This window comes from Carcharodon carcharias, chromosome 10, assembly GCF_017639515.1.
Source record: "Carcharodon carcharias isolate sCarCar2 chromosome 10, sCarCar2.pri, whole genome shotgun sequence".
Taxonomy (NCBI): Eukaryota; Metazoa; Chordata; class Chondrichthyes; order Lamniformes; family Lamnidae; genus Carcharodon; species Carcharodon carcharias.
In genome coordinates, this window is record NC_054476.1 from 155,109,263 (window position 1) to 155,136,751 (window position 27,489).

The window sequence follows — 27,489 nt, forward strand, 5'->3', positions numbered from 1 at the left end:
TCGTGTACTAGTCTTACACTTCCTCTAAATGTCTGACACCAAGTGGAATTGGTAGAGGTTTTGAAACAGGTCACCTCTCTTCCCTCTCCCTTGACAAGCTGGTTTCTGGGCCCTGACAAAGCATTCTGGATGCAAATGTTATTGTGTGGAAACAGGATAGTGTGACCCCAAGCACCTGTTTACACACATTCCCCATATGGGGAACCAAGCACCTCCATCACATCATGCATCCAATAGTCAAGGGAGACACTGGGCTACTAAAGCTACTGCATTTCTGTATTGCCCTAGAAATAGAGCCCTACAATTGAGGAGTGTGAACTCCAGTGCCCACCCCCCACCAAAACTGTCAACCAACCATTGCAGTGTTGATTATAAGTAATTTAGATACTGCTGGTGATGAAATGAGTAAAACATTTTTTGCAGAGCAACAGTCTAGAAAATATACTGCATAGGGATTACGAAAGTGTAAATCTTTCAGGTATTGGTTATGACCAGTTACCCTTACTGGTGTGTGTGTGAGTGAGAGAGTGTGTGCGCGTGTGTGTGTCAATGAAAAAAAAACCCCACAAAAATCAATGTTATTTTACTGCAAATATAACCATTTCAAAAGCATCAAATTAAGTAACTGAATTCAGAACATGAATCATTGAGCAATACTACAATAGCCATCAAAAGATTTTGGCACTCCTTTTCTGTGATTCACTGAATCTTGAAAGAATTCCAATGCTCTCACAATTATCCCACATTCCAAAATTTGCCAATGATCCCAAATGATCCTTCCCAGGGATTTTTAAGCTACCATTCTCTATCTCAGTTAATTTAAGTTTTCTTTGTCCACAGATTAATGTTTGCCATTTTGAAAATTTTCTGAATGGGAGATTAGATTTGCAAACCCATCTCAACTATATATGCCAGCTATTTCATATGCATACCGAGACACCCAATATAAAAACTTTGAACTGCGTAACTAGATATAAACACACAAAATATATCTTTTCAAATCAGTCAGCCACAGGTGAACCTCTCCAGCTGCTTCAAGTCGCAGGGCATAAAGCAGTGGAAAGAAGTTACAGATTTTGTTTTCTAAAATTTGCAAAGATGTTGCATATTTTTATTCCCTCAAGTTACAGGCACATCTCAATCTCCTTCCCACTTTGCACTGTTTTGCTCCAATCAGCCAGGAGTGCTGGGCAATGCAAGCCATGAACTTTGCTCCCAAAGCCATTAAATTTTGCTCTGTGGCCAACCAACAGACAATGACCTTTACACAGCTGGCTAGCTGCTCATGTCAGTTCCTATCTCTTTCTCCCTCAAGATGGAGAACTTGACTTCTCTACATTTGGTGACTTGGATGAGAAGCAGGAAAATCTGTCCACTGGAGACCACTGGGTGTGAAAGCTTGAATGCTCCACCAGTACAAATACACTGTCCTAGCTATTCTTAAACACACACACACATAACAGTGGACAAAACTATCAGAAAGCAATATAGGATGAACAAAGAGTACATCAAAATGAACAACACAAGCAGAACCAAGTGCATCCTTAGCACCATGATTGTACGTACATTTAAGATGGTTCCAGGATTACAATATGGATTTATCATGGTCAAACTGGTTAGTATTGCAGAAACTTTGTGGCTTTTGTTTCTACACCTGGTTTTAAATGAACACTGTCCTCATAAAATAATTATCATTAACTATTATTTTCCATTTGACAAAATAATGGCATAACAGGTCAAAGCAAAAGAATGCACAGAAAATTATCAGTACCTGACATCACTGTGAAGTCAATGGCTTACAGGTTTTCTGGCTCTATGCCCCCATTCAGTAAAAAAGATAAAATGTCAGTTGTGGGAGCACTCTTACCTCTGAGTCAGAAGGTTGTGCTTACAAGCCCCATTCCAGGGACTTGTACATGCAAGTCTAGGCTGACACTCCAGTGCAGTACTCATGCAGTACTGTATTGTCAAAGGTGCCATCTTTCGGATGAGACTTTAAACCGAGGTCTCATATACATTCTCAGACGGATGTAAAAGATTCCATGCGCTATTCTGAAGAGGACCAGGGGAGCTTTCCTGGCCAATATTTATCTCTCAACCAACATCATTAAAAAAATTTATCTGGCCATTCCCACATTGCTGTTTATGGGATCTTGTGCACAAATTGGCTACTGTATTTCCTACATTACAACGGTGACTACACCTCAAAGTGTTTCATTGCCTTGGAATGTTCTGAGGTCATGAAAGGTGCTATATAAAATATAAGTCTTCGAAAAAGTTTGCCAAATACAAATTCATGAAGACAGAGCAAAGGTTCAATTTTAAAGCCAAAAGATTGTACTTGGGAGTCACATTTCACAGTATGCAGATAACATTTTTACAACTGATGTACTGATAAAAATTATTGTATTTTCAGTTTGCAAATAAATTCCCAGGAGGCATTTTTAAAAAAATATTCAACCCTCTGAAAAGTGAGACGGTGGGGGGGCGGGGAGAAGAGGAATCAAGAGTTACAAAAAACACTGCAAAACTTTTCCCATTTATAAACTTGTTTGCTTTTAAATAGAACTGGAAGCCAGAAACTCATTAGTACCTCATCCAAATGACCATTCTTCATGTGTGAGCCGACATAACGAGTGCTTCTGACCAAGGACGAGACAACAGCTAAATCCAATGCTGGCCTCACCATACTCTCGCACAAAAACAAAACTTTGCAAAAAATGTCTTTTCAAATCCAATCCAACTTCTTTTCCTGTTTTCCTTTCACTCTCTCTTTCCTGCTTGGCATACACCCATCTTCTTCCCTTTGTAAAATGCCTCAAGATGTCATTCTGTACAATGACATGGGAATACAGCTGAGACGTGAATTTATAGGGGTATACAAGAGATAGCAAGCTTCACGAAAAATAAATCTGGAAACTCAGGTCCAAAACATTAAAAAAACAAATTTCAGACCAACAGAAAATGAACATGAACAATCTTAAATGTATGGAATGGACTGCAATATGGTATAGAGACAGAGAAAAAACAGAAATAGGAATCATTTAAGAACGAATTGGATACTGTAACGAGGACTTCTTTAAGGTAATTCTGGATGGGTGAACCAAAATGAGCCAAATGGCCTCCTACATGTACAATCATCTTGTGATCTTATGACACTATAATGTAAGCAGCAGTTATTCCTTTCGGTGTCACTGGGATATCTGGTTTTTTTTTGACTGCAAACCCCTCTCATTAAAGAGGCACTAGGACCAACTGTAACTCCTTGACTGGTAATCAGATAATTGAACAAATTTATGCAACTTAGCCTTCTGGTGGATTAGCACTAAACTATGGGAGTTTATTTGCTCATTTATGTGATCAAAGGAGATGAACATGTCTTTTTCATGTTTTTGATAGTATACTGGATGAGATGTGCAGCTCGAAAAGGTGCACAGAACACAATTCTCAAAATTCTGGAAAATCAAGTGCAAACCAGTAAAGAAGCTTCAAAACAATTTTGAAACCTGGGAATTTATCTATGTAAAACTGGCAAAAATACAGTTTGCATGCTGACAATAAAAAAGTATTTCTTTAACTAACCACCAGTCTGAAAATCTGGTTTCGCAGATAGGTGGAGAGCTGGTTCATTAAGTCCCTATTCTGTCCCTCAACCCAGTGCATTTCAACACGGCCATTCTTTCCATCCTTCTTCACATTCATTAGACACTTGAACAAGAAACAACCTCCACTCTCTTTTGGAGTATCTTCCCCCTCTGGGTTTGCCATGGTTGAACAGGATATTTCCTGCTCAACTGCATCATCAGTTTTACAGTCAGCAAAACTAGTTTCACACTGGCTACATTTTTCTTCAGTTTCCACATTATTTTCTTGATCTACATGTAGCTTATTCAACAAATTATTACCCCCATTGACTGGGAGCTCCTCTTCAGCAACGACCATTGTTTTTCCTATTTCAGCATTGCTTTCTGCAGAGTTGCCAAGATCGGATTCTTCCTCATCCCCGACAGAACCAATATTAGTACTGCATTGCTTTTCAGTTGTCTGGTCTGCTTCTGTGGATTTCAGCACATTTGGCGTGGCTCTGGGGAGCTCTCGAAGTTGCCTCACTCTATCCCGTTTCTTTCGCCGAACATGGACCCATGAGTTCTGTATGGCTGTTAAAAATAAACTGACTTCACCTTTCCCACAAGGCACACGTTTGTAAAGTACCTGTGGAGACAAAGGAAAATTACTGTGTATTAAAAGTTGACTTTGGCATTCTGGTTCCCGGATATCTTGTTGCTCTTATACATGGCTGCTTGCTTCTGATTGTGAAAACGCTCCTCCAAATCATAGAAGAAACCCAAAGTCTACAAAGCAGTCAAGATCTGGCATTAGATAAATGAAGTACATGCCATATAACGAGGCGATCTTTTGCACCTTAACAATCCAAAAAACTGTTGAAACTCATTGTTTTGCATTTAAAAAGTTTTTGAGTTATCAGATAATTTGAATCAAGTCGTGTAACAAAGGAAAGTGGGAAATTAGTGCTAGACACATTTGAATTAGCAGGTAATTTGAATTAAGGGACTTCAAATTAAGAATTGACTGTACACTAGATTATTTCCCAGGATGCTGTTGACTGCATCTTCAAACTGGGGTGATGCTGAGGTGTTTACCTGCTAATTTGGCCTGTCCTTTTAAGATCACTGCTCTGGTACTCATTGGGGAAGTGGCCTGTTTAGGCCCTGAGACTATTGCTGTTAAGGAGGTAAATTTGCAGATTGCCAGGTGCTTGGAAATTTCCAGCTCTAGGTTGATCTGCAAACTTCCCTCAATCTTAGCAATTAACCTATAATTAATCTCAGCATGAATCAATTGCCTGAGACAGCTGCTATTTGATAAATGATAAATAAATTGGGATCTGTTGGGCCTGAATCTGAAAATGAGCGTATTATGCACATACAGCCACTTGGGGTCTCTACATAGGCTTACTATAACTGAACGTAATGTTTCAGCAAGGCTTTTATTAAACAGTGTTCCAACTATTTTATAACAAAGGCCACCAGATTTTCACTTTCACAGAAAAATAGATGAAGTTTGAAATTAGACCCCTAAAACACCGTTAAAAAAACCCCACAAAACTGTAACTTAGAAAGAGGGTTCTGCAGAATTGGGTCAATAGTTACAGGAGCTCCACCACTGAAAGAAATCTAAAAATAATTAGATTAGAATAAGATACTAAGACTAATTGACTTCTGGCTACTTCATAAAATAGCTGGGCAAGTTTATGATTAAACAAGCAAAAACAATCCTCTTCTGATAGTTAAGTTTTACAAGCTGACGAGCACTCACCTACGATCTACCTCAGTTGCTAAGCAATGTTGCTATGATCCAGGTGAGGTTCCCCAAAGTTGCCGATCCAGGCAAGACCTCTCGATTTGTCTGGCTGGCTGGGACACCCCAAAATTGTTATGGCCCAGGTGAGGAGGGATGAACTGGCTCCCTGCCTTTATTCAGCACCCCACTCTGTTTCTCACAATAAGATTTAATCTAAAAAGGATCCCTTTCGCAGATGCCTTGTACCCGGACCCAATCACTCTGGTTTTGAAGGAGCCAATTTGATCAGACTTTCTTGAGTTAAAAGTAAGAATAAGTTTATTAAACACTAAAGGCAAGGAAAGATAAAACAAATGCATATGCAGTCATCCAGATTAAAAATAAGAATCTTGTTTGATGTAAGTGAACACATATCTGTATATAAAGAAAAGGCATACAGAACAGTCCTAGACTTGTGGGGAGTAGGTGACTGAATGGGGCAGCCGTTGTGATTCATGGTTCCGATAGATGAGTAGTTGGTTTCGAGGTTCCAGTAGTGTTGAATTTGGTAGAGAGATTGGGATGCCTGCAAAATGGCAATTTGCTGGGGTACTACGTGTGGCTGTTACTTCTGAACCAAACTTCTAGTACTTGGTCTCTCTCAGGACACCCACCAACAGACAGACACCGGGACAGCTTTTCAGCTCACTTTTAGCCCCTTCCTTTGTATACTTGAAGTTGGAAGCAAAAGCACAAACGTGTCTGGGCACTGCTCACAAGAATTCTTGATGAGAAGATATACATCTCTCATCGTCTCTACTGGAGGGAGCAATTCATTTCTGGGTGTCTTTAGAAATACCTTGTCTGGCAAAAGGATGGGGTTCCACTACCTCTTAGGAAGTCACCCTGCAGCATTCCAGCCAGTGCCTTGTGTGAATTTTTTTTAAAAAACTCAGGTCTTACTTTTAAAGTCCAATATTTCCGGATTTGGTGTTTTTTCCTTCATCATGATAACGTGTATCAGAAATCTGTTGACTCCTGCTAAATATTTTCGGCTGAAAATCCTTCCCAAGCGCTCCTGTCTTCGGTTTCTAATAGCCAACTGAATGACTTGTGACAAGTGATGTTTTGTAAAACATTACTTATAGTTGCATGCTTGACCTGCTGATGCTGTAGTTACAAGTCAACTCCAATCTGCCAAAGATTGTGAATTATTATTCCACTAAAAGTTCATTGGATAAACGGCATGGGACGGTGTAAATCTAGGTAGGCTACAATTTACTACAGTGCTGCATCACCCATGGAATCAAATAGAGCATCAGGGGACATGTAGTCCTTCTCCCTAACTGGTCACCTATAGTGGCTGTATAGGGAAGAAGATCCAAACAGCGAGTTTGTGATGGATGCAAATTAAAATTTTTTAAGATAGGTAATGTAGAGATGTACTACTGAGCGGCTTCTTTAGTTGAACAAACTATATTTACAAAGCTGCTGGATTGATTGTCTGCTTCTAGCAAGGCTACAATACACTCCCCGGGCTAGGAAAACTCCAACCCCTTATGAGATTCCCCGTGCTCAGTGTTGATTGGTTGTTCTGACCACGTAACTCTTATTCAGTAAGGCTGGCCTTGAAACAACAATCACCACATCCCTTCCCCTTTAATTCCTTGTTTTACACTCCTTACATAAATTACTTTATACAGGTGATTGGAAAACAATATCAAAAATCTTAGAAATAATCGCATGCGCTTTTTCACGAATTCAGATTATACACTTATATACATAGGCCAAGCAATTACAATTCAAGTCATTGACGGGGTTCTCTGTTTCAGGTTCCACCCGAAAATTTTTTAGTCCTGATTTGAAAGTTTGGACAGCCTTCTCGGCTAGTCCTTTTGATGCTGGGTGGTAAGGTGCAGTTCGGATATGTTTAATGCCATTTAGACTGGTGAAGTTCTGAAATTCAGCACTTGTAAATATGGCTCCATTGTCTAATACAATAACTTCGGGCAATCTGTGAGTTGAAAAGCACTGGCGTAACCTTTCAATGGTAGCATGTGATTTCATCCCAAAAATCTCCATCCATTTTGAGTATATGTCGATGATAAGCAAAAGCATTGTGCCTCGGAGCGGATCCATGTAGTCTATATGGATCTGCAGCCATGGCCGGCCAAGCCATTCCCAAGGGTGTAGGGGGGCTGCGGCTGGCAATGTTTGCTTCAGTTCAGTTGGCACTGTTGATAGTGCTCAACAGCTTCTCGATATCTGCATCTAGACCAGACCATCACATGTAACTACTGGTAAGTATTTTCATCTTAGAAATACCAGGGTGAGTGCTGTGTAATTCAGTTACGTGCAGATGTCTGCCTGGTACAGGAACCACTATTCTTGCTCTTCAGATTACGATGCCATCCTGACAACTCAATTCATGTTTGTGGGTAAAAATTGGTTCCATTTCCTCGGAGACTGAGGATGGTTAAATCCTCTAAGTATCTGGTCTCTCACTTTGGACAGAAGTGGATCTTGATTGGTTCAGTTCCTGATCTGCTTCATGCAGATGGGCGACGTGTCTAAGAAATTCAATGCAAGGACGATTTCTTGGGGTACAGGAGTACACACAATGCTTTCTTGCAATTGTAGGAGCCTAAGAGCGTCTGTGTTCGCTATGTGTATCCCAAGTTGGTGCTTGAAGGTGTATTCATTGGCAGACAGAATTGATGCCCATCGCTGAATTCTTGCCAAGGCTATTGGCGGGATAGCCTTGTCTTCTTTGAAAAGGCCCAAAAGCAGTTTATGATCGGAGACAACAGTAAAGTGCCTGCCTTGTAGGTACTGGTAGAATTTTCTAACTCTGAAGACTATTGACAGTCCTTCCTTCTCGATTTGCAAATAATCTTTTTGGTCACTGAGAAGGTTCTTGATACGTAACCTACTGGCCTCTCAGAGCCATCGTCCATTTCATGGGACAACACTGCACCAATGCCATATGGTGAGGTGTCGTAGGTCTATATCAATTCTTTAGAAGAGTCGAAGTACATGAACAAGGTTGAGGAATGCAGCAGTTGTTTTACTTTGTTGAAGGCTTCCTGTTGTGGAGCCTTCCAGGACCAACAATGGTGTTTCTTCAGCAGTATGTGCAAGGGGGCCAATACAGTCGATAAGTTGGGTAAAAACTGCCCGTAGTAGTTTACCATCCCTAAAAATGATTTGAGTTCAGTGATATTTATGGGGGAAAGTGCCTCCTTTATCACCTTAGCCTTTTCTTCCCCTGGGTGTAATCCTCATGCGTCTACATGATGCCCCAGGTAGGTAACCTCAGTGGCTTGGAAAGTGCATTTCTCCTTTTTAGACAAATTCCTGCTTCCAGAAATCTTTTTAATACCTCCTCTAAATGTGCTAAATGCTCGGCCTCTGCTGATCCAGTTATGAGGGCATCATCAAGGTATATTACAACCAGTGATAGACCCTGTAGTAGGTTTTCCATAATCCTTCAAAATATTGCACATGCCGAAGACAGGTCAAAAGGGAGGCACATATACCGGAATAGCCTTTGTGCGTTTATTGTGACATATTCCTGGGATGTGTTATCTAACTCGAGTTGCTGGTAAGTGTGGCTCATATCCAACTTAGTGTAGGATTGACCTCCTGCCTGCATTAAGTACAAGTCTTCAATTCTTGGAATTGGATATTTATCCAACTTGGCGGCCTGATTAACTGTTAGCTTCTAATCATTACAAATGCAGATGGTGTTAGCTGGTTTCAGTATGGGGAGATGCATGCTGCCCATTCTAAACAGTGAACCGACTGTATGACATCTAGTTCCTCCAATCTGTTTACCCCAGCATCCACTTTTTCTCTTATAAGGGATATAGTACCGCTATTTCACATTATGTACTTCTAACATCTTTGCTGGCTGGTTACTTGGCAGTCTGGACTTAGCTCTGCACTGCTTTATCAAATGTTCTCTTTTGCTACAGTAATAGCACTCAGCCTCCTTAAATCTACATGTTTCAGGAGTGTGGTTATCCACACATTGGTAACATTTCAACTTCAGGGTCGCTGTCTGATTGCCTGCTGTATATTTTTTTGATTTCTGGGTGATAGGGAATGATTCCCGCTTCGTGGCTGCTTCAATGGATTTGGCGCCATGCCTAGCTACAGGTTCCCACCCTAACTGGTAAATGGTGCCATTTTGCAAGCTCTATAGCTCTTGTGAATCTTTTTCAGTGCCTTCCATGGTCTGCACTATCTCCATTGTTTGTCATATCGACTTTTACAAGCAATCGACACTGAATGGTGTTGCTGTGCACACCACAAACTAACTGATCCTATAGCATGTCATTTAAGGTTGCTCCAAAATCACAATGCTCTGACAATTGCTTCAACTTAGCAATATGAGTTGTGAACGATACACCTCACCCTTGTATTAAATTTAAATCTTTGCATAACGGCCGATGGTTTGGGCTGAAAATGGCCCTTCACTAAATCAATGAGCTCACTGAACGATTTGGAGTTGGGATAAAAACAAAAAACTGCAGATGCTGGAAATCCAAAAAAACAGAATTACCTGGAAAAACTCAGCAGGTCTGGCAGCAGCGGCGGAGAAGAAAAGAGTTGACGTTTCGAGTCCTCATGACCCTTCAGCAGAACTGAGTAATATTAGGAGAGGGGTGAAATATAAGCTGGTTTGGGGGGAGGGGGGCGGGGAGGAAGAGAGAAGTTGGGTGGGGGGGGTTGTTGCAGGGACAAGCAAGCAGTGATAGGAGCAGATAATCAAAAGATGTCACAGACAAAAGAACAAAGGGGTGTTGAAGGTGATATTATCTAAACGAATGTACTTCAACACCTTTTACAATTGGGCGTGCTTGGGGCTGAGAGACTGTGAATAAGGTTGTAGGTTTGACTCCTACCATCGCTCGAGAATTGCTTTGCGCTTTGCCCCCACACCTATTTTGTTGACCTGGAAATAAAACCCAAAGCGCTCAATGCATTGACTCCAGTCCTCTGTGGAGGAGTCAAATGGGTCGATCCTCCCAAAGAGAGGCATCCTGGTGAGTATATATTTTTTTCTTTTCTTTTTTAAAAGGATACACTCAGTTGTACGGCAAGGGGTAGCACCAGGATCATTTATCCTCATTGTCAGATGTAGAGATGCACTACCGAGTGGCTTCTTTAGTTGAACAACAAACTTTATTTACAGAGCTGTTGGATTAGCTGCCTGCTTCTAGCAAGGCTACAATGCACTCCCCCAGGTTAGGAAAACCCCATCCCCGTATGAGATTCCCCATGCTTGGTGGTGATTGGCTGTTCTGACCACATGACCCTTATTCAGTAAGGCTGACCTTAAGGCAACAAGCGCCACAGGTAACTCCTGTTTTTATGTAATGAAAGTTGGGAGCATTTTTACCGAAATCATACTTTCCTTCTATAAACCAGCTGTCCTCGAGGTGGAAGCAGAGACTAGCAATGTTTTCAAAAGGAAATTGGATAGGCACTTAAGGAAAATAAACTTAGAAAGAACTACGGGGATAGAACAGTGGAATGGTACTGACTGGGTTGCTCTAGAGAGATGGCATGACCCAGTGGGCCAAATGGCTCCCTCTGTATTGTATGGCTATAAATCTAAAACATCTCGGGGTGGGGGTGTGTGTGTGTGTGTGTGTGTGTGTGTGTGCGTGCTGAGTGATCTGATCTTAACTAAGACAGGTGTGGGACCATTACAGACCTCAGGAACTCCTAGGCTCTGGGAAAATAGTGAGAGAAAGCAGTTAGCCAGGGTTCATGATCCTGTGATATCTCTCTATGTTTAACAGCCCATCAACAATCACCGTAGTACAAAACTGAAGGCTTGTCATAACCTGTAGCATTATACTTTGCCACTTCTTTTATTGTCATTGTAGCTTTTTCATTCATGACATCTGAAAACAGACATCTGTATACTGTAGACTCTTGTGTGCTACAACAGATAGGTAGTAATTCTGTGGTTTGTTTAATGTGCAGCTAGCTCTTAATCCATTTTAAAACAATGTTTCTTCCCTTTGTTATAGTGTTTTCCCTAAAAGTCAACTCCCTACATAATATTCCTCAGTGGGAAGGGCAAGAGATAGCTTGTTTCTAAGTCTCAGTGTTGCGAATATCAACAGTGGCTTTTCCTATAAGTTTACCTCTTTCCTGGTTAGGAAAAATAAGGTTCCTGCTTAGCACCTCCTTGCAACTCGAAAGCACCACACTGTGAATCCCACACCTAACCTATCTGTGGCAACACACAAGTATTTCATGTTCATAAGTCAAGAGAGATTTGAGATTTACCTTCAGTTCAGCAAGAATTTTCTCTATTCCTGTGGTTACTACCTCAATGTCTTCTGTCGGCACAGGGTCTGAACTTACAACTTTGTTCTTTAGTTCCTTGATTGTAGATTCCAAAACTATGAAGGTGATGGGTTTCCGGGGTTTCTCTAGCTTTCTTTTCTTGGAAGGAGGAGACTGAAATAAAAAAAAATGCTTGATTATGAAAGACAGTGCAACTCCTCCTTACGAATCTTTTACAGTACAAAGTTACCACCGAATATTGGCAAAAAATATTCCACAGTTCTAACAATCAAGTAGAAAGGAAGGAAATCTGGTGGCACAGAATATTTCCCAAAACAGAACACTTGACTCATTAAACGAAAACTATACAGATCAGAATTTGGTGTAGCAGGCCATTTAATGGAATTTGGCAAGTCAGATTTATTCTTGCACTGTCAAGAAGATATAATAATTCTCATAATGTTATTGGAATTTATTATAAGAGAGAGTAATAGTGGGATGTGTGTATGTGTCAATGTGTGTCTGTGTGTGAGAGATTTAATTGAATTAGAGGCAGCTAATCTGGGTGCTTTGACCTAAGAAGAGGGAAGGTTTGAATGTTAATTAGATAAATATGGGGAAGCTTAGAAACATAGGTGCCAGGGAAACATTTGCATTTTGAAATAAACCAGACTAGATTGATTTCAAAGGAGGGGTGAAATATGTCAACTAGCCAAGTGAAGTTTAGAAACAGTGTGTTTATTTTTCCCAAAGATTACTGGTAAACATAGTGCTATGAGAGTGTTTTATTATCAGGGAGATAAAGTCCAAAGACATAGTTAAACAATGGATATTTGCATTCAAGGAGGAAGGTATGTATAAAGGAGCAAGGGCTGTGCGTAGGGGAAGGCATTTTTAAGATCTTACAAGAGTGAAAAAGCATTTAGCTTCAATGCCTCAAGCTGCTGTCTTCAAAGGACTGAAGTTAAGAAAACTCACATGGATAGCCACTTTTTCAGGGTATCATGTTGCTTTGCCTGGGTTTTTTAAAATCTGTGTCTTACTGTCGCCTTAATGAAAGTATAACTGGGAGTTAGATTGATTAGGGGATTTAGAAGTTATCATAGTAGTGATATGTAGATCTAAAATCATTTCTCATTAATAAATGTTTAATCTAGTTTTATAAAAACCTATAAGACTTGGTGGTCTTATTATCACTGAATTCAAGGCAGGTATCTCGAAATTTATACAAATTGAAAATGAGTTGTGACAGCTGTTCGAAGTTTCCCTCGAGGATTTGAAGAGCTCAGCATTTACCATCAGCTGTGTCACAACAGCAGGTTAACATTTTTAACACCTTAAACAATTAATACCAGAAGGAATGAGATTCCACACATAACAGTTAATCTTTGGCAGTGATTAACATATCACATTGTTAAACAGGGCACTTACACTTGAAATGACAGGACCCAACTTTATGGCAAACTACCACGCAACTACTTTATGGCAAACTACCACACAACTGCAGCAACTTTTTCTTCTTTATTCTTTGATGGAATGTGGGCAATTGCTGGCAAGGTCAGCATTTGTGGCCCATCCCTAACTGCCCTCGAGCTGAGTGGCTTACTAGGCCATTTTAGAGGGCAGTTAAGAGTCAACTACATTGTTGTGGGCCTGGAGTCACATGTAGACCAGACCAGTTAAGGATGGCAGTTCTCCTTCCCTACAGGACATTAGCGAACCAGGTGGCTTTTTACATAATTGATGACAGTTTCATGGTCACAATTACTAAGACTAGCTTCCAATTCCAGATTTAATATTTGAATTTAAATTCCACCAACTGCCGTGGTGGGATTTGAACCGATGCCCCAGAGCATTAGCCTCGGCCTCTCGATTACTAGTCCAGTGACGTTACCACAACATTAGAGTCCCCCCTAAACTTCATGCTATTTAATGCATTTCAATGGCAAGGAAGAAAGTGAGATGCTGTTTGGCATGCAACCCAGACAGCGATTTTTGGATATTCATGTTTAACTATATATCTGTTGCTTGACGGAAGTTACTGTTCCATTTATGCTTAAATAACGACAACCGACGCCTCCCTGTTCTTTTGACAGTAAAATCTGGCCCCGATACAAATTGAACTCAGTTACCGAATTTCCCAAGTAACTTGAAAAGAAGTCCATATACTGAAAAAAAAAGACTTGTATTCATAAATACCTTTCATACCTCTGAATGTCCCGAAGTGCTTTACAGCCAATGGAAGTTCTTGTAGTGTAGCAAATGTGGCAGCCAATTTGCACACAGCAAGCTCACACAAGCAGCAATAAGATATTTACCAGGTAATATGTTGGTTGAGGAATAAATATTGGCCAGGGCACAGCAGATACACATTTAAAAACAAGTGTACCGCAATGTTGTTATCCACATTGATCAAATAAAGTTAGAAAGACATTACTGACCCAATTGGTATTAAATGAATTAAGTTTAGGTAATCTGAGCATAACAGCATATGTGGAAATACTGCTTGGAATATCAGTAATATCTCACATACTGCTCTGAATAGTAATCAGGAATAGGAACCTTGGTTGAATTTTCCCTGAGTCAGTACATTACATACATGTATCTATGCACAATTTTAATTATGCTCACTTTTTTCTGCAAATCCTCTGTCCTCTCATGCCAAAGGGGCATGGGTCCATCGTTGGCTCAATTAAGTGGCCTTTATTTATCCATAAACCTGGGGGTTGCATGGTATTTGACTGTTACGATAGCGACCAAGGAGAGTTATCTTAGTTGGTATTCTTTTCCCTAACACTGGGGGGTGCTAATCTATTTGCACTTCTTCCCTACCTCTTGATATCAGGTAATACGAGGCAGATTGGTGGTCAAGCCTGGCTTTGCTATGATCTAGAAGACTCAATAACTTTCTGGATAAATTCCATGCAAGGAGGGTGTGGAGTAGTAGGGGCAAATCCTAACACCAACCTCCAAAAGTCCACTTATCCAAAGAAAGTTAACTGTCAAAAAGAAAATGCCACATTACTTTCGTGGTTTTCTGTAGTTATTTTCCAAAGCAACCCAAAAATCAGATCACGCAAAACTAATCAGATAACACAAAATTAATTATATAATTTGATAAAAAATACATAGGAATACTGCAATAAGATTAGGACAAGAAAATCACTCTTCAAAGAATGTTTGGTTTGATGCGAGTTTCCTGTACACATCATCACAGCAAATACAACAGCTGATGACAGGAAAATTGTTGATCATGCTTGGTACAAATCAATTGAATAACGTGTTCTAGTGTTTACAGACGTACATGTAGTGCATACAAGTATTCTCGACGTGAATGTTTTTGAAAAAGCAAAATGAGTCACTTTAAAATTTGCTTAAGTTGTGGTTTAACTTCTAACTTGTTGAAAACTATTCTGATTACACAACAGAAATCCATATTTAACTGAGGGTTGTGGAAATGAACATTAACTACGAAAACCCTTTTCCTCAAATAGATTCTCTTTCATCTTGCCGCTTATTGGGGTATTGATAGCCTCCCCTCAAGGTGTTACTTTTTTTTTAAAGGTGATCCTAGACAGTGTCAAATGTTAATCAATAAAAACATACGAAACAGGAGTAGTAGCAGATCATTCAGCCCTTCGACCCACTCTGCCATTCAATGAGACCAGGGCTGATCTGTTTCAAAACCATTTTCCTATACTATTCCCAAATCCCTCAAACGTTTTTAGCATGTAGAAATCTATCTATTTCAGTACTGAACATACGCAACGGCAGACCCTCCACAGCCCTCTGGGGCAGAGAATTTGAAAAATTCACCACACTCTGAGTGAAGAAATTCCTCCTCATCTCAGTTCTAAATGGCTTGCCCCTGATTCGGAGACAGTGTCCTCTGGCTCTAGATGCCCCAGCCAAGGGAAACATCCTTCCTGCATCTATCCTGTCAAGCCCTGTAAGAATTCTGTACATTTGAACAAGATCACCTCTCATTCTTCAAAATTCCAGGGAATAAGGCTCAGTCTATTTAACGGCAGAGAGTGCCGCAGCCAGATCGGATGCAGTCCTCACTCAACATCTATAGATCTATCTTTATAAACCTGATTGTAGAACAGCAACTAAGAATAGGAACCCTTGGTGATTTTTCCTTCTGGACTAGGTACTGAAGCCAACTGCAATAGCTAACCAGCATCAACTCAACTGTTCTGACTGAAAACAGCTGATTCAGATCAGCCTGGCAACTATAATTTATTTCTAATCTTTCAAATTATATTTTGGTATGGACTGTGTAATACTGCAGTTTTGCATCACTGCACTAGACCAGAATGTACGCTAGTACAAGTTCACCTCGCATCATTAGTTCTTCAACTTGGCCAATCTATCAGTGGGAAGTAAACAAAGAGGAAAGAACACAAAAATGTTGCACAAGGAGGAGATAATCATACTGACATTGTCTCCTGCTACTCCCTCAAGAGCAACACTAGCAAAGATTTGATAGCCCTCTCTGTTGGGAACTGAGAAAGGGGATAAATAACCCTTTTAAATCTGGTTGGCATATGTAATGCCTAACTCCAAAGCAATTAATGAAAGGGATTTGAGATGCTTCTGGGAGACATAATGGCACTTACATAAATAGAATTATTTACCTTCTTCTGGTCAAGTCTTCCAGATAAGAAACTTGCAGTGTTGGGTGAGGATGAGGGTGGTGGTGGTAGGGGCCGCACTATACCATGATAGGATGCAGTTTGTTAGTACAGACTGCATATCATTAATGACACATCTAATTAATTAAATTTGTGATTTGCACACAAGTGTTGAGACCATATGGAACAAATCTCTATATAATTCAACTATTGTATACTTAGGCATTGTATATGATTTGCCTCTAACTCATTAATTAGTTAGAGTGCATCAAATCAGAAAGGATATTGTGAATGATTAGCTTAGATATTCTTCCTTTAGCAGCATTAAAGTTTTCTTTTCCTGAGTACTCTTTGCTAACAACGATAATACCCAGGTTCTGCCTCATGGAAATTCCTGGTCCCATAAGACAGGTTGCATCTTTTATAGCATGAGGCTTGAGGTAAAGCAGATGACTCACAACAGCAAGTGCCAGGGACTTGTCCAATATGCATTGCTTGTGACTAATGATGTCCAAATATTTAGTAGCCAGATTCACAACTTAGGATACTGAAAGACTGTAATTGCTGTAGTTATCCTGATTTCTGTTAATCTTTTAATTGATTTGTCATTATGTCTTTGTTTACCATTTTCTTTTTTGTTCTTGTTGATCCCCCCTTTTCATTCATCAGTGTTTCTGCGAGGTGGTTTACTAGGCCTTACAGATAGGTCAAGAATGAAACTGGTTTATATTCTTCAGCAATCTGTGGGAGAGTTATCATCAACCAGGTATAATATTTAATATGATCATCTCTGCCTAAAAATTGTTTCAGGGTGATCGCCCACTAGCTCTTCCTTTGGTGGCTACCAGACTAATTACTATCAGAAAAAAAACAAATAGATTGTCATTGAGGCCGGCAGATTTTGGCACTTTATTGATTTCTCTTTTAAGTGCTGTGGGTTGCTACAACCACTAGCAGCTGGCTGAATTTTTCTTTTCTGTGTAAAAGGATGCCACTAATTCCAACACTTGTTCTTCACAGAAAATGCTCTAAATTAAGGCTGACCACCAGAGGGCCTCATTCTCATGTTTTTATTCTTGATATTTGAGAAGGACAAAACAAAAGATCTATTCAATCAGAAGCAGCAATAGGTAATAATTGTGCCTTTTATTCAAAATACAGATGGCATTTTAAAAGTTAATTGTGAAAACTAATCTATGATAGCATTGTAAGTAAAGTTAACAATCAATGGAAATACAGCAACAGGACCAAGTCAGCAATGACAAGTCAATCTTAAAAGTGGACATTCAACAGTGCAACTGGAATCCTGCCATCCACCATTTCTTAAAGACATCCTAGCTGTGAGTACAAATTGATTAGTGAAATTGAACTCTCAGTACAACATTCACAAGAAATAAATGTAACTTTCCTTCTAAATTGAAGGTGAAGAATGGGAATATGAATTAATACAATAGAAGTAATACTGTCCTCTTGTGAATTTTTTTTCTGTAAAAATCCTCTACTTAATTTATAAAGCTGAAACTCAGAGATTATTCTTCTTTGTGACATCTTAACTTTCTATGAGGGAAAAAAGCACAAGATGATACTGCTGCCCAGATATTGCTGTCACTAAGTTTTAAGTAAGATTGATTGTTTTTTCCATACATTTCTTTAACTATTCACTTTCAGCAAATCATTGCTATGGTTGGTTTTAGAACTTCATTATTTTGAGACTGCTGATGGTTGTTGTGACATCAGTGGCAGCTCAGGAAACTAAGTGTTGCTACTGCCTTCAGAGACCAGCCCTATCACCACCACCCCCCCTCCCCCCCAACCCCCTTCAGAGACCAGGCCTATCACCACCCCCCCCCCTCACCCCCTTTAGAGACCAGGCCTATCACCCCCCCCTTCAGAGACCAGGCCTATCACCCCCCCTTCAGAGACCAGGCCTTTCAACCCCACTTCAGAGATCAGACCTATCACCCCCCCCCCCCCACCCCCCCCCCCTTCAGAGACCAGGCCTATCACCCCCCCCTTCAGAGACCAGGCCTATCAACCCCACTTCAGAGATCAGACCTATCACCCCCCCCACCCCCACCCTTCAGAGACCAGGCCTATCATCCCCCCCTTCAGAGAACAGGCCTATCATCCCCCCCTTCAGAGACCAGGCCTATCACCACCCCTGCCCCCCCTTCAGAGACCAGGCCTATCACCCCAGTCCCTTCAGAGACCAGGCCTATCACCCCAGCCCCTTCAGAGACCAGGCCTATCACCCCAGTCCCTTCAGAGACCAGGCCTATCACCCCAGCCCCTTCAGAGACCAGGCCTATCACCCCAGCCCCTTCAGAGACCAGGCCTATCACCCCAGCCCCTTCAGAGACCACGCCTATCACCCCCTTCAGAGACCACGCCTATCACCCCCTTCAGAGACCACGCCTATCACTCCCTTCAGAGACCACGCCTATCACCCCCTTCAGAGACCACGCCTATCACCCCCTTCAGAGACCACGCCTATCACCCCCTTCAGAGACCACGCCTATCACCCCCTTCAGAGACCACGCCTATCACCCCCTTCAGAGACCACGCCTATCACCCCCTTCAGAGTCCACGCCTATAACCAGAACAGGCATTTCCCATGAATGATGCAAACAGAGGAAGAAGGGTTTTCTGGCTGTGGCGGACTGAGGGGCTCATCTCAACTGCACAAACCAGTGAAGTTCTTTGCAGTTACCAGGCTTCTTCTAGATTCAGGAGGTTCTTCCCAAGCTATTGGGAAATGTACAATGTCATGCACAATGGGAACAGTTGTCAATTAGCATAGAGATACTGACAGAATAGGCAAAACTGTGGCAAATTGATTTCTATGCAGGCAAATGTGAGGTCATCCACTTTGGGCCGAAAAAGGATAGAACAAGGTACTTCCTAAATGGTGAAAAGGGAGAAACAATGAAGGTCCAAACAGACTTGTGGGTCCATGTACACAGATCATTAAAATGCCATTAACAGGTACAGAAGGGAATCAACATGGCTAACTGAATACTGGATTTTATATCTAGAAGAAGAGAATACAAGAGGATAGAAGTCATGGTTCAACTATACAAAACCCTGGCCAGAAAACACCTGGAGTACCGAGAGTGGTTCTGGGCATCACACCTTGGAAGGAGCGCAGTGTAGATTTACTAGAATTATACCTGATTCTAAGGGTTAAATTAGATGGAAAGAACGTACAAACTAAGGTTGTATCCTTTGGAACTTAGAAGGTTATGTGGTGATTTGACAGAGGAACACATAGGACAGATGGAGAGAAATAATTTCCGCTAGTTGGGGAGTTTAGGACTAGGAGCTTGGTCAAAACATTAGAGCCAGATCTTTCAGAAGTCAAATTAGAAAACACATTCACACAAAGGCTGGCATAAAATTGGAATTTTCCTCCACAAATGCTAATTGATGTTAAATCAAGTGGTAATTTTAAAATTGAGATTGACATTATTGTCATCAGGCATCGTTTACTACAGGTCTTTCTCCCAATAGTCAACAGATGGGATTGACACCAATTCTGTTCAAGTAGCTGTTCAATTGGATTTGCTCTCATCTTCGTTTGAATTTTCAGGATATATTGAATAGATTCCATATCCTCTCAAAAGTACTCCATTTGTTTACAACGCCATTCAGGTGCTATGGACTTTATTCAATAAAAAATGGAGTGAGCTTCTATGGCACCTGGGACCTGAGAAGAGTAGAGAACTGCTTCCTGATGCAATATAAATTTATAAGAGATTAAAAATGGAATATCAACATCCTACTAAGTGAGGTCCTTTCACTATTTTCTGTGCAATATTCTGAGGCTGTATTTGAGAGGCATTAGAATAAAGATACAACAGTTATGAGCATGTCAAAATCCCCTTTTCAAAAATACAGGATCCCCATTAGTGAATAAGGTATATGCAATAGATGTTGCATTGAGTATTATTTGTTTTGTTACAAACTGGGGCCAGTTAATACATCACAGAATACATAAGAATTATGGAGCATCTCAGTAGCTGAAAAACATCCTTAGTATAGTTAGCTGCTCGTTCCTATATGACAATACACGAGGGAACATTCACCACATTTGCTGCTTTATATGCATTCTTAAGATGTGACACAATCAGCAATATTTTCAGACACCAACATAAAAAGCTTACATGACGGACTTATAAGATGTAAAGGAGCACCACTTGTGACAATGTGCAGGTGTAAAATAACCAAAGCATTCACATACTGCGTTGTACAATGAATGGCATCTCAGCTTGAACTAGATGCATTCTGTCCATGCACCTTCAAGGACGTTCTCTCTTTCCAACACTATAATGTCTAATTGAGAGGGGAGGTGAAGAGGAAAGTAAGACTGACAGAGGGAGAATATGAGAATAGAATGGGAGTCAACATAAAAGGGATCCCAAAAGTCTTCTACTGGCATTTAAATAGTAAGTGGGTTGTAAGATGTGGAGTGAGTCCTATTAGGGATAAAGAGGGTGATATATGCTTAGAGATACAGGGCAAGACTAGAATACATTGAGTACTTTACATCAGTATTTACTAAAAAGGAAGCTGACAATCATTACTGCCACCCGGCCTTCCTTTCTTTCTTTCCTATCTTTTCTGAACACTTTATATCCTTGAATATTAACACCCAGCTCTTGCCATTTTAAGCCACATTTCTGTTATTATCACTACATCATATTCTCACAGATATTTGTACTTGTAGCTCACCAACCTTACTGACCACACTTTATGCTTTTAGATACCTGTATTGTGAATCTGTCTTTGTATTCCTTATACTCCTTCTTACTCCGCTCCTATCTAATATGGTACTACTCCCTTCTCTTGTACTGTCCAACACTCTCACTTTATGTACCTTACTTGGAGTGCATGTCCACAGGTCCTTGAAGGTGGCAGGACAGATGAACAAGTTGGTCGAGAAGGCATATGGAATGCTTTCCTTTATTAGACGAGGTATTGAATATAAGAGCAGAGATGTAATGATGGAACAGTATGAAATGCTGGTTAGGCCACAGCTGGAATTCTGTATACAGGTCTGATCACCACATTAAAGGAAGGACATAATTGCTCTGCAGAAAATGCAGAGGAGATTTACAAGAATGATGCCAGGGCTTGAAAATTGCAGCCAAGAGGGGAAATTGGATAGACTAGGCTTTTTCCTTAAAACAGAGGAGGCTAATGGGTGATCTAATTGAGGTGTACAAAATTATAAAGGGCCTAGATAGGGTAAACAGGCAAGACTTGTTTCTCCTAGCTGAGGAGTCAATTACCAGGGGGCATGGATTTAAGGTGATTGGTAGAAGAATTAGAGGGGACATGAGGAAAAACTTTATCACCCAGAGGGTGGTGGATGTCTGAAATTCACTGCCTAAGTTGACGATTGAGGTTGAAATGCTCAACTCATTTAAAAGGTGCCTGGATCTGCATCTGAAGTTCTGTAACCTGCAAGGCTACGGACCAGGTGCTGGGAAGTGGGATTAAAATGAGTGGCTAGTTTCTTTTTTCTCTTTATGGCTGGCGCAGATATGTTGGACTGAGTGGCCTCTTTCTGCACCGTAACCTTTCTATAGTACTATGGTTTTTCTTTTCAACTTCTAAATTTTAGTCTCCTAACCCCGGCTAATTTAGTTTAAACCCACTCCATCCACACTAGAGAACCCCCCCGTGAGGACACTGAGCCAAATATTGTTGAGGTGCCTCCAGTCCCCAAACTGATCCCAATGCCCCAAGAATCTGAAGCCTGCCCTCCTACACCACACCTTAAGCCATACATTGATCCTCACTATCGTCCTATTTTTACTCCCCCTACTGCATGACACTGGGAGTAATCCAGAGATTACTACCTTTGAAGTCCTACTTTCTTTTAAACTTCCTCCCTGGCTCCTGAAAATCTGACCAGAGGGCCTCAATACCTGCCCTCTCTACGTCATACATTCCCTATGAAGGCTACCAACCTTTCAAGTACCTCCTCCTTATTTTTATCCTTACCAATTTCTCTACTTCCTCCTTTACTGTGAAATTGGCAGAGTTATCTTTTTTAATGAAATCAGATGCAAAGTATTCATTTAGTACCTCAGCCATAGGGTCTCCTTTTGGGTGCCTAATCAATCCAATCCTTCTTTTTTACTTTTTATGGATTTATAAAAATGCTTTAGGGTTCCCTTTTAATCTATTCTCATACACTCCTTAGCTCCTCCTACTCCCTTTTTCAGTTCTTCCTTGAACTTTTTGTACCTGGTTTGGTTTTCTACTGGATTATGACATTTATCGAAGCTTCCTTTTTGGGTTCCATTTTAATCTCCATATCTTCAGTCATCCAGGGAGTTCTAACTTTGGATGTCCTTCCTTTTCTCCCTCACGGAAATATGTCCAGTCTGTACCTAAACCATCACTTCCTTGGAGCCCTCCTATTGCTCATTTAGTGTATTACTTACCAAACTTTGATCAAATCTACTTGGGCCAGATTCTTTCTCAACTCACTGAAATTAGAACTGTTCACATTCCAGGGCTAAGGGGAAAGAGCAGGAGAGTGGGATAATTGGATAGGTCTTTCAAAGAAGTGACACAGGAACAATGAGCTAAATGGCCTCCTGCTGTGCTGCATGATTTTAATGAGTAAATACCTCTGGTTAAAATGGTAGCATTAGTACTGGTATGATGCTCTGTAATTTCAATTATTCAAAAATAATAAAATATGGAATTTAACATATGGTTGTGAAAATGATGTGGGTGGTATGTTGAGAAAGTTCAATTCTTCATGCCACTGAAATCGTGATTTTGGCCTGTTGCTGTTACCTGAGGGTAGGTCAGATGCTTCTTTAAAAAAAACAATCGAAGGGGAACTCATAAGTACCCAGTGAAGATGGAAAGACATATATGCATATGTATATACAACACCCACATTACATTATTGAAATATCTCCAAGTGCTTCACTCAATTAAATACTTTGAGTAAAAGGACTATTGTGTCGAATGAGTGTGCCATTCTGCACCTGCAATGCCTCACAAAAGTCACCAAGGTTAATTGGTGCAGAATGGCACAAAAATGTTTTAGGTGGTTCTAGATCGCACAGAAAAGCTTGGCCAAGACTCAAAGATACTTTGAATGGTGCCTTTCTTTTACGTTGACCTAAACAGCCAAAAATATCTGACCTGAAGCCTTTTTGGGTGAAGGCTGTTTGCTTGCAGTTGGTGTAAGGCCCAGGCAGATCAGGAAGAAAAACAAAGTTTTTCCAAAACAGAAAATGAATCAACCACCAAGCTGCTGTCATTCCTTCATCACTTATGCATCTTCTTTTATCTTTTAAGAGACTAAAAACAACAGTGTCAGGAGATTTCAGCTACCGCCCACGTGAAGGGGGGGAAACTAGGCCAATTTTTCTGCCTAACTTGCTCTGTTTCTTTCTTTTTTCTTGGCAGCCTATCCTGATTCTGGGTCTTTAGAAGGTGAGTGTGTCAAAGAGAAAAAAAATCCCCCTGAGAAGATTACTAATCGCTGTGCACATCAACTGCACTGCATGGAACTGTTGCTGGGTTACTGCGAATCAGAAACCACCAGCACTCTGGTAGCAGGTTAAGTGCATCTAATGGAAGGCTAGGGAATGCATTATTAACAACATGCTGCTACCCAGACTGACAAATGTCAGCTTCTCCTGTTTTGATGTGTTTATTAATGATAAAAATGTAACTGTGCTCAATATTCAGTGTCCAGCGAATGGGACAGATGGTACACTTATTTTAAATGAGTTAAGTACGCAAAAGGCATTAAAAATTTTCTTTAATTATATCAACAATTGCCTCATTTTTCAGTCTTCTACTACGAGACCAAATTCACACTGGGTGCTCTCAATCATACTGGAAAATCATTAGTGTCGCTCTTTCTCTCTTTCCTTTATGTGCTGCTAAATGCTTGCTTTGAGTATCAAAATACCTTCAGGACCCATTTCAGGCTTTGGTAATTTTTTCTTTAATACACTGCTTTGAAAAAAAGCTATACATCTCATGTCCTGACCCAAGAGAAATACGATGTTACAACTAAGGTTTTTACTGGAGACATGACTGGTAGATGTTGCTATGTCAAGGTCATTTTAGCAATCACCTAAATTCACTTTAAACCTGGTGTCATGCTTAGATATCAATCAGAGTCCAAACTAACAAGGACTTATGTCCCCAGACAGCAGGAGGAGTCCCTAATTTCCAAACATTATATGGCCAAACTACCCCATTAGAAGAGCCTCTATGATGATACGGTCCTAGCAATGACATATATAATCTTTATCTTTAAAAAATCAAGAGGTTTGGGAGAAAGAAAGAGTACCAAAAGGAAACCTCATTAATTTGCAAAGCAGCTAACATGCATCAGCTGGTGTGCCACTGCAGCTCCAGACTGTGTAACACAAACACTAACAAGCCTGGGAATCCCACACTGTGCCCGGGGGGAATACAGTAACAGGCAGAAGTACCACAGGAGGCTTCTCTCTGTAACTGAAGGCTGCTAAAAAACAGCACTTGCCAAGCAGCACAAATACTGCTGCAAACCTTAATATTCCAGTAAATTCTAGGAAGAAAAATAGTGCAATCAGAAAACTGTTTGTGAAATTTAACAGCACTTCCCATTATCTTACATCAGGGTACAGAGTACACTATAAAAAGCAGGATAAGAGCTAACAAAAGTAAACCTAAAATCCATGTTGCATTTCTCCATTAATACAAAACAAACCTATTGTCAGAAAAAGTCTCTGTAATTTATCACTTCTTGGTACAGTAGTTAGGTTTATGGTTGAAAATTTGTATGGCATCACTTCTGCTTTGTAGCAGCCAGGTTTGAAAGGGCAACAAAGTACTGTTTGTGGGCAGGGGGTGGGATGTGTGTGCTTGAACATGTACACACATTGGGGTAGGGGGAGGGGTATTAATACAAAAGAAGAAGATTAAATTGACAACTCCACTCCATGGCTCAGTTGTTAAATTATACAATACCGTATAGATCAGAAAGGTTCCAATCAGCTTCAAAGTGGCCAAACGAAGCTCAGGTTATTGTGACATGTTAAATAGTGGCAGTATCCTCAGGCAAGGGTATCCAATCACCCTTGTTATGGACACTACTGTACAGGGCTGTGAGGTCCCTATCCTATCTAGCATAGAAGAGAATAATCTTCTGGGACGAATGGCCTAGGATCACAAAGTAGGGACAGGAACTTGGGCAGGTAACCAGAAGGCCCTCATCACTTTTAGAACCATATCATAGTTTTGACTTTAATGCTTTCAGGGAAGAGCAAAAAAACGAAAAGGGAAATTTTAAAAAAAAGTACAACTTAATTAAACTGTTCTTTGGTAAAATGAACATTCTGCAAATTATGACAAATAAATTAGTCAGGAGACAGCACATCCACCACAGTTCTCTCACATTATATACAAAACTGCAATATGATTTGCTACTCGTAACATTAGATATTGTAAAAATGGTAAATTTAAAAAAAACATTAAAAACGCCAGCAAAACAATGTTTCTTCAATCAAAGATGGCCATTTAGGATACTGAACTCCTTCCTGGGACAGATGCCACATGTCATGGCAACAGTAATGGAATCTGCATGCAATTTTTTTTTCTGTTAAACAAGAAATTCATTTTCTAGGTTAAGTGTACGTCTGCATTACTTGATAATGAACCAATCTTTAAAACTCTTACAAAACCAGAACAGTCTTTTCATTAAAGCCTTTGAGATCAAGGCTGTCTATGTGACTCATACAAGCATCCTATTTTGTGCTGTTACTCTTCAGAAATTTTGCTCATGCTATTATTGAGTTAATATTATGAATGGAAGAAAGAAACAGAGTGTTAAGAGATTCTTCAACAGTACAATCCTAGGCTAATTAAAAAATCTTTTGTGCTTTATCCCTATTTGTCTCTTCCAAATAGTATAGGGAATCTCACAGAGGATAATGAAGTTAAGTGATTGATTGGACACAGAGATCGGAGCTTTCAAAAATGATAAACTCAGAGCAAGGTATCTTTAATCATTATGTGGTCACCCTTTGTTTTTAAATTTAAATAAGCACAAAAATTAAACAAAGTTATTCTTGAGTCTTTGGAGAAACCAGTTTATTGAATTGGGAATACACCCAAAGAATTGTTATTTTGGTTACTGTAAATCTGCCCCACCCATCCCTCCCATTCATATCAACTAACAGCTGGGAAGACAAGAAAAAGGTAAATAGAATTGGGAGAGATAGATAGTGGCAAATTTCAAAAACATAGCAGCATCAAAATACTCTGCGATGGTCCAATACAATATTTGTTGAACAATGTGGTAACCATGTATGCAAGCTATAGCAAAATCAGGTACAATAATGATCATGGCAAACGTGTGCTCAGTCATACAACAATGAACACTGAATTAAAATGATTGCTTTCCAACACCTCCATGGCTGTATGCTTCAGTGTTACTTCGGAGCTCAAATTAGAGGAAGATTTTCCACGGGATTCTAAGAGTGAATAAAGGGTAGTGTATTTCTGCAAGTAGCCCATTTATGACTTGGGTAATTTATTGCACTTATTGGTGATCGGAACATCCATTTCTAGCAAGAATCATAACTCACAACAGTGAGAAAAAGTGCCTTCATAGAAGCAGCTGCATTGCGGGAGTATAAATTGGAAACACGTGGTTTTAAACAGCCAATTCTCCTTGTTGCTGTTTAAAAATTTAAGCATGTTATAGATTACAATGTAATACCAAGTGTATTCAAATGTTATCTTCATCAGAATGTGTATGTTACAGCAAACATTGTGGTATAAGGTGGAGTTAGCGTATCAAAAAGTGAGATGTAAGGAACTAAAGCTTTAATTTGAACTCAAGAATCTTTCAAAAAGGTGAAACATAGAACTTAACATCACAGAAAGGGATCATTTGGTCTAATTTCCCCGCTCTTTTCTACACCTTTCTAAATTTTTTTCAAATATCTATCCACCTCACTTTTGAAAGCCATTATGGATTATTCATCCACCATGGTTTGCGGTACAGCATTTCAGGTCTAAATCACCAATCTTAAAAAAAAAATTTCCTAATTGCTCCTTAAATTATTCTAGCAATGACCTGACATTTATAATTTCCAGGTACGAACTCAATGACAAATGAAAATAGTCTTTTTCCCAAATGTACTTATCAAAACATGTCATAAATTTCTATACTCTGTCATGTTTTGGGATTTTTGATTATTTTATT

At 40.0% G+C, this 27,489-nt stretch overlaps 1 protein-coding gene across 9 annotated transcripts in view; it reads right to left on the reverse strand.

Annotated features, from left to right (window-relative positions):
- Positions 1 to 568: 568 nt before the first annotated feature.
- mettl16 (methyltransferase like 16) overlaps positions 569 to 27,489 on the reverse strand; it is a 111,811-nt gene continuing 84,890 nt past the window's right edge. For 8 of the 9 annotated variants that reach the window (XM_041196971.1, XM_041196972.1, XM_041196976.1 and 5 more), the window contains 2 exons: positions 11,611 to 11,784; positions 569 to 4,212 (listed from right to left, as the gene is read on the reverse strand). In XM_041196971.1, coding sequence (XP_041052905.1) covers positions 3,574 to 4,212; positions 11,611 to 11,784 — 813 coding nt within the window. In that variant the 3' untranslated portion in view covers positions 569 to 3,573. The remainder of the gene's footprint in view (positions 4,213 to 11,610; positions 11,785 to 27,489) is intronic. The other variant, XM_041196979.1, reaches the window with a different exon arrangement.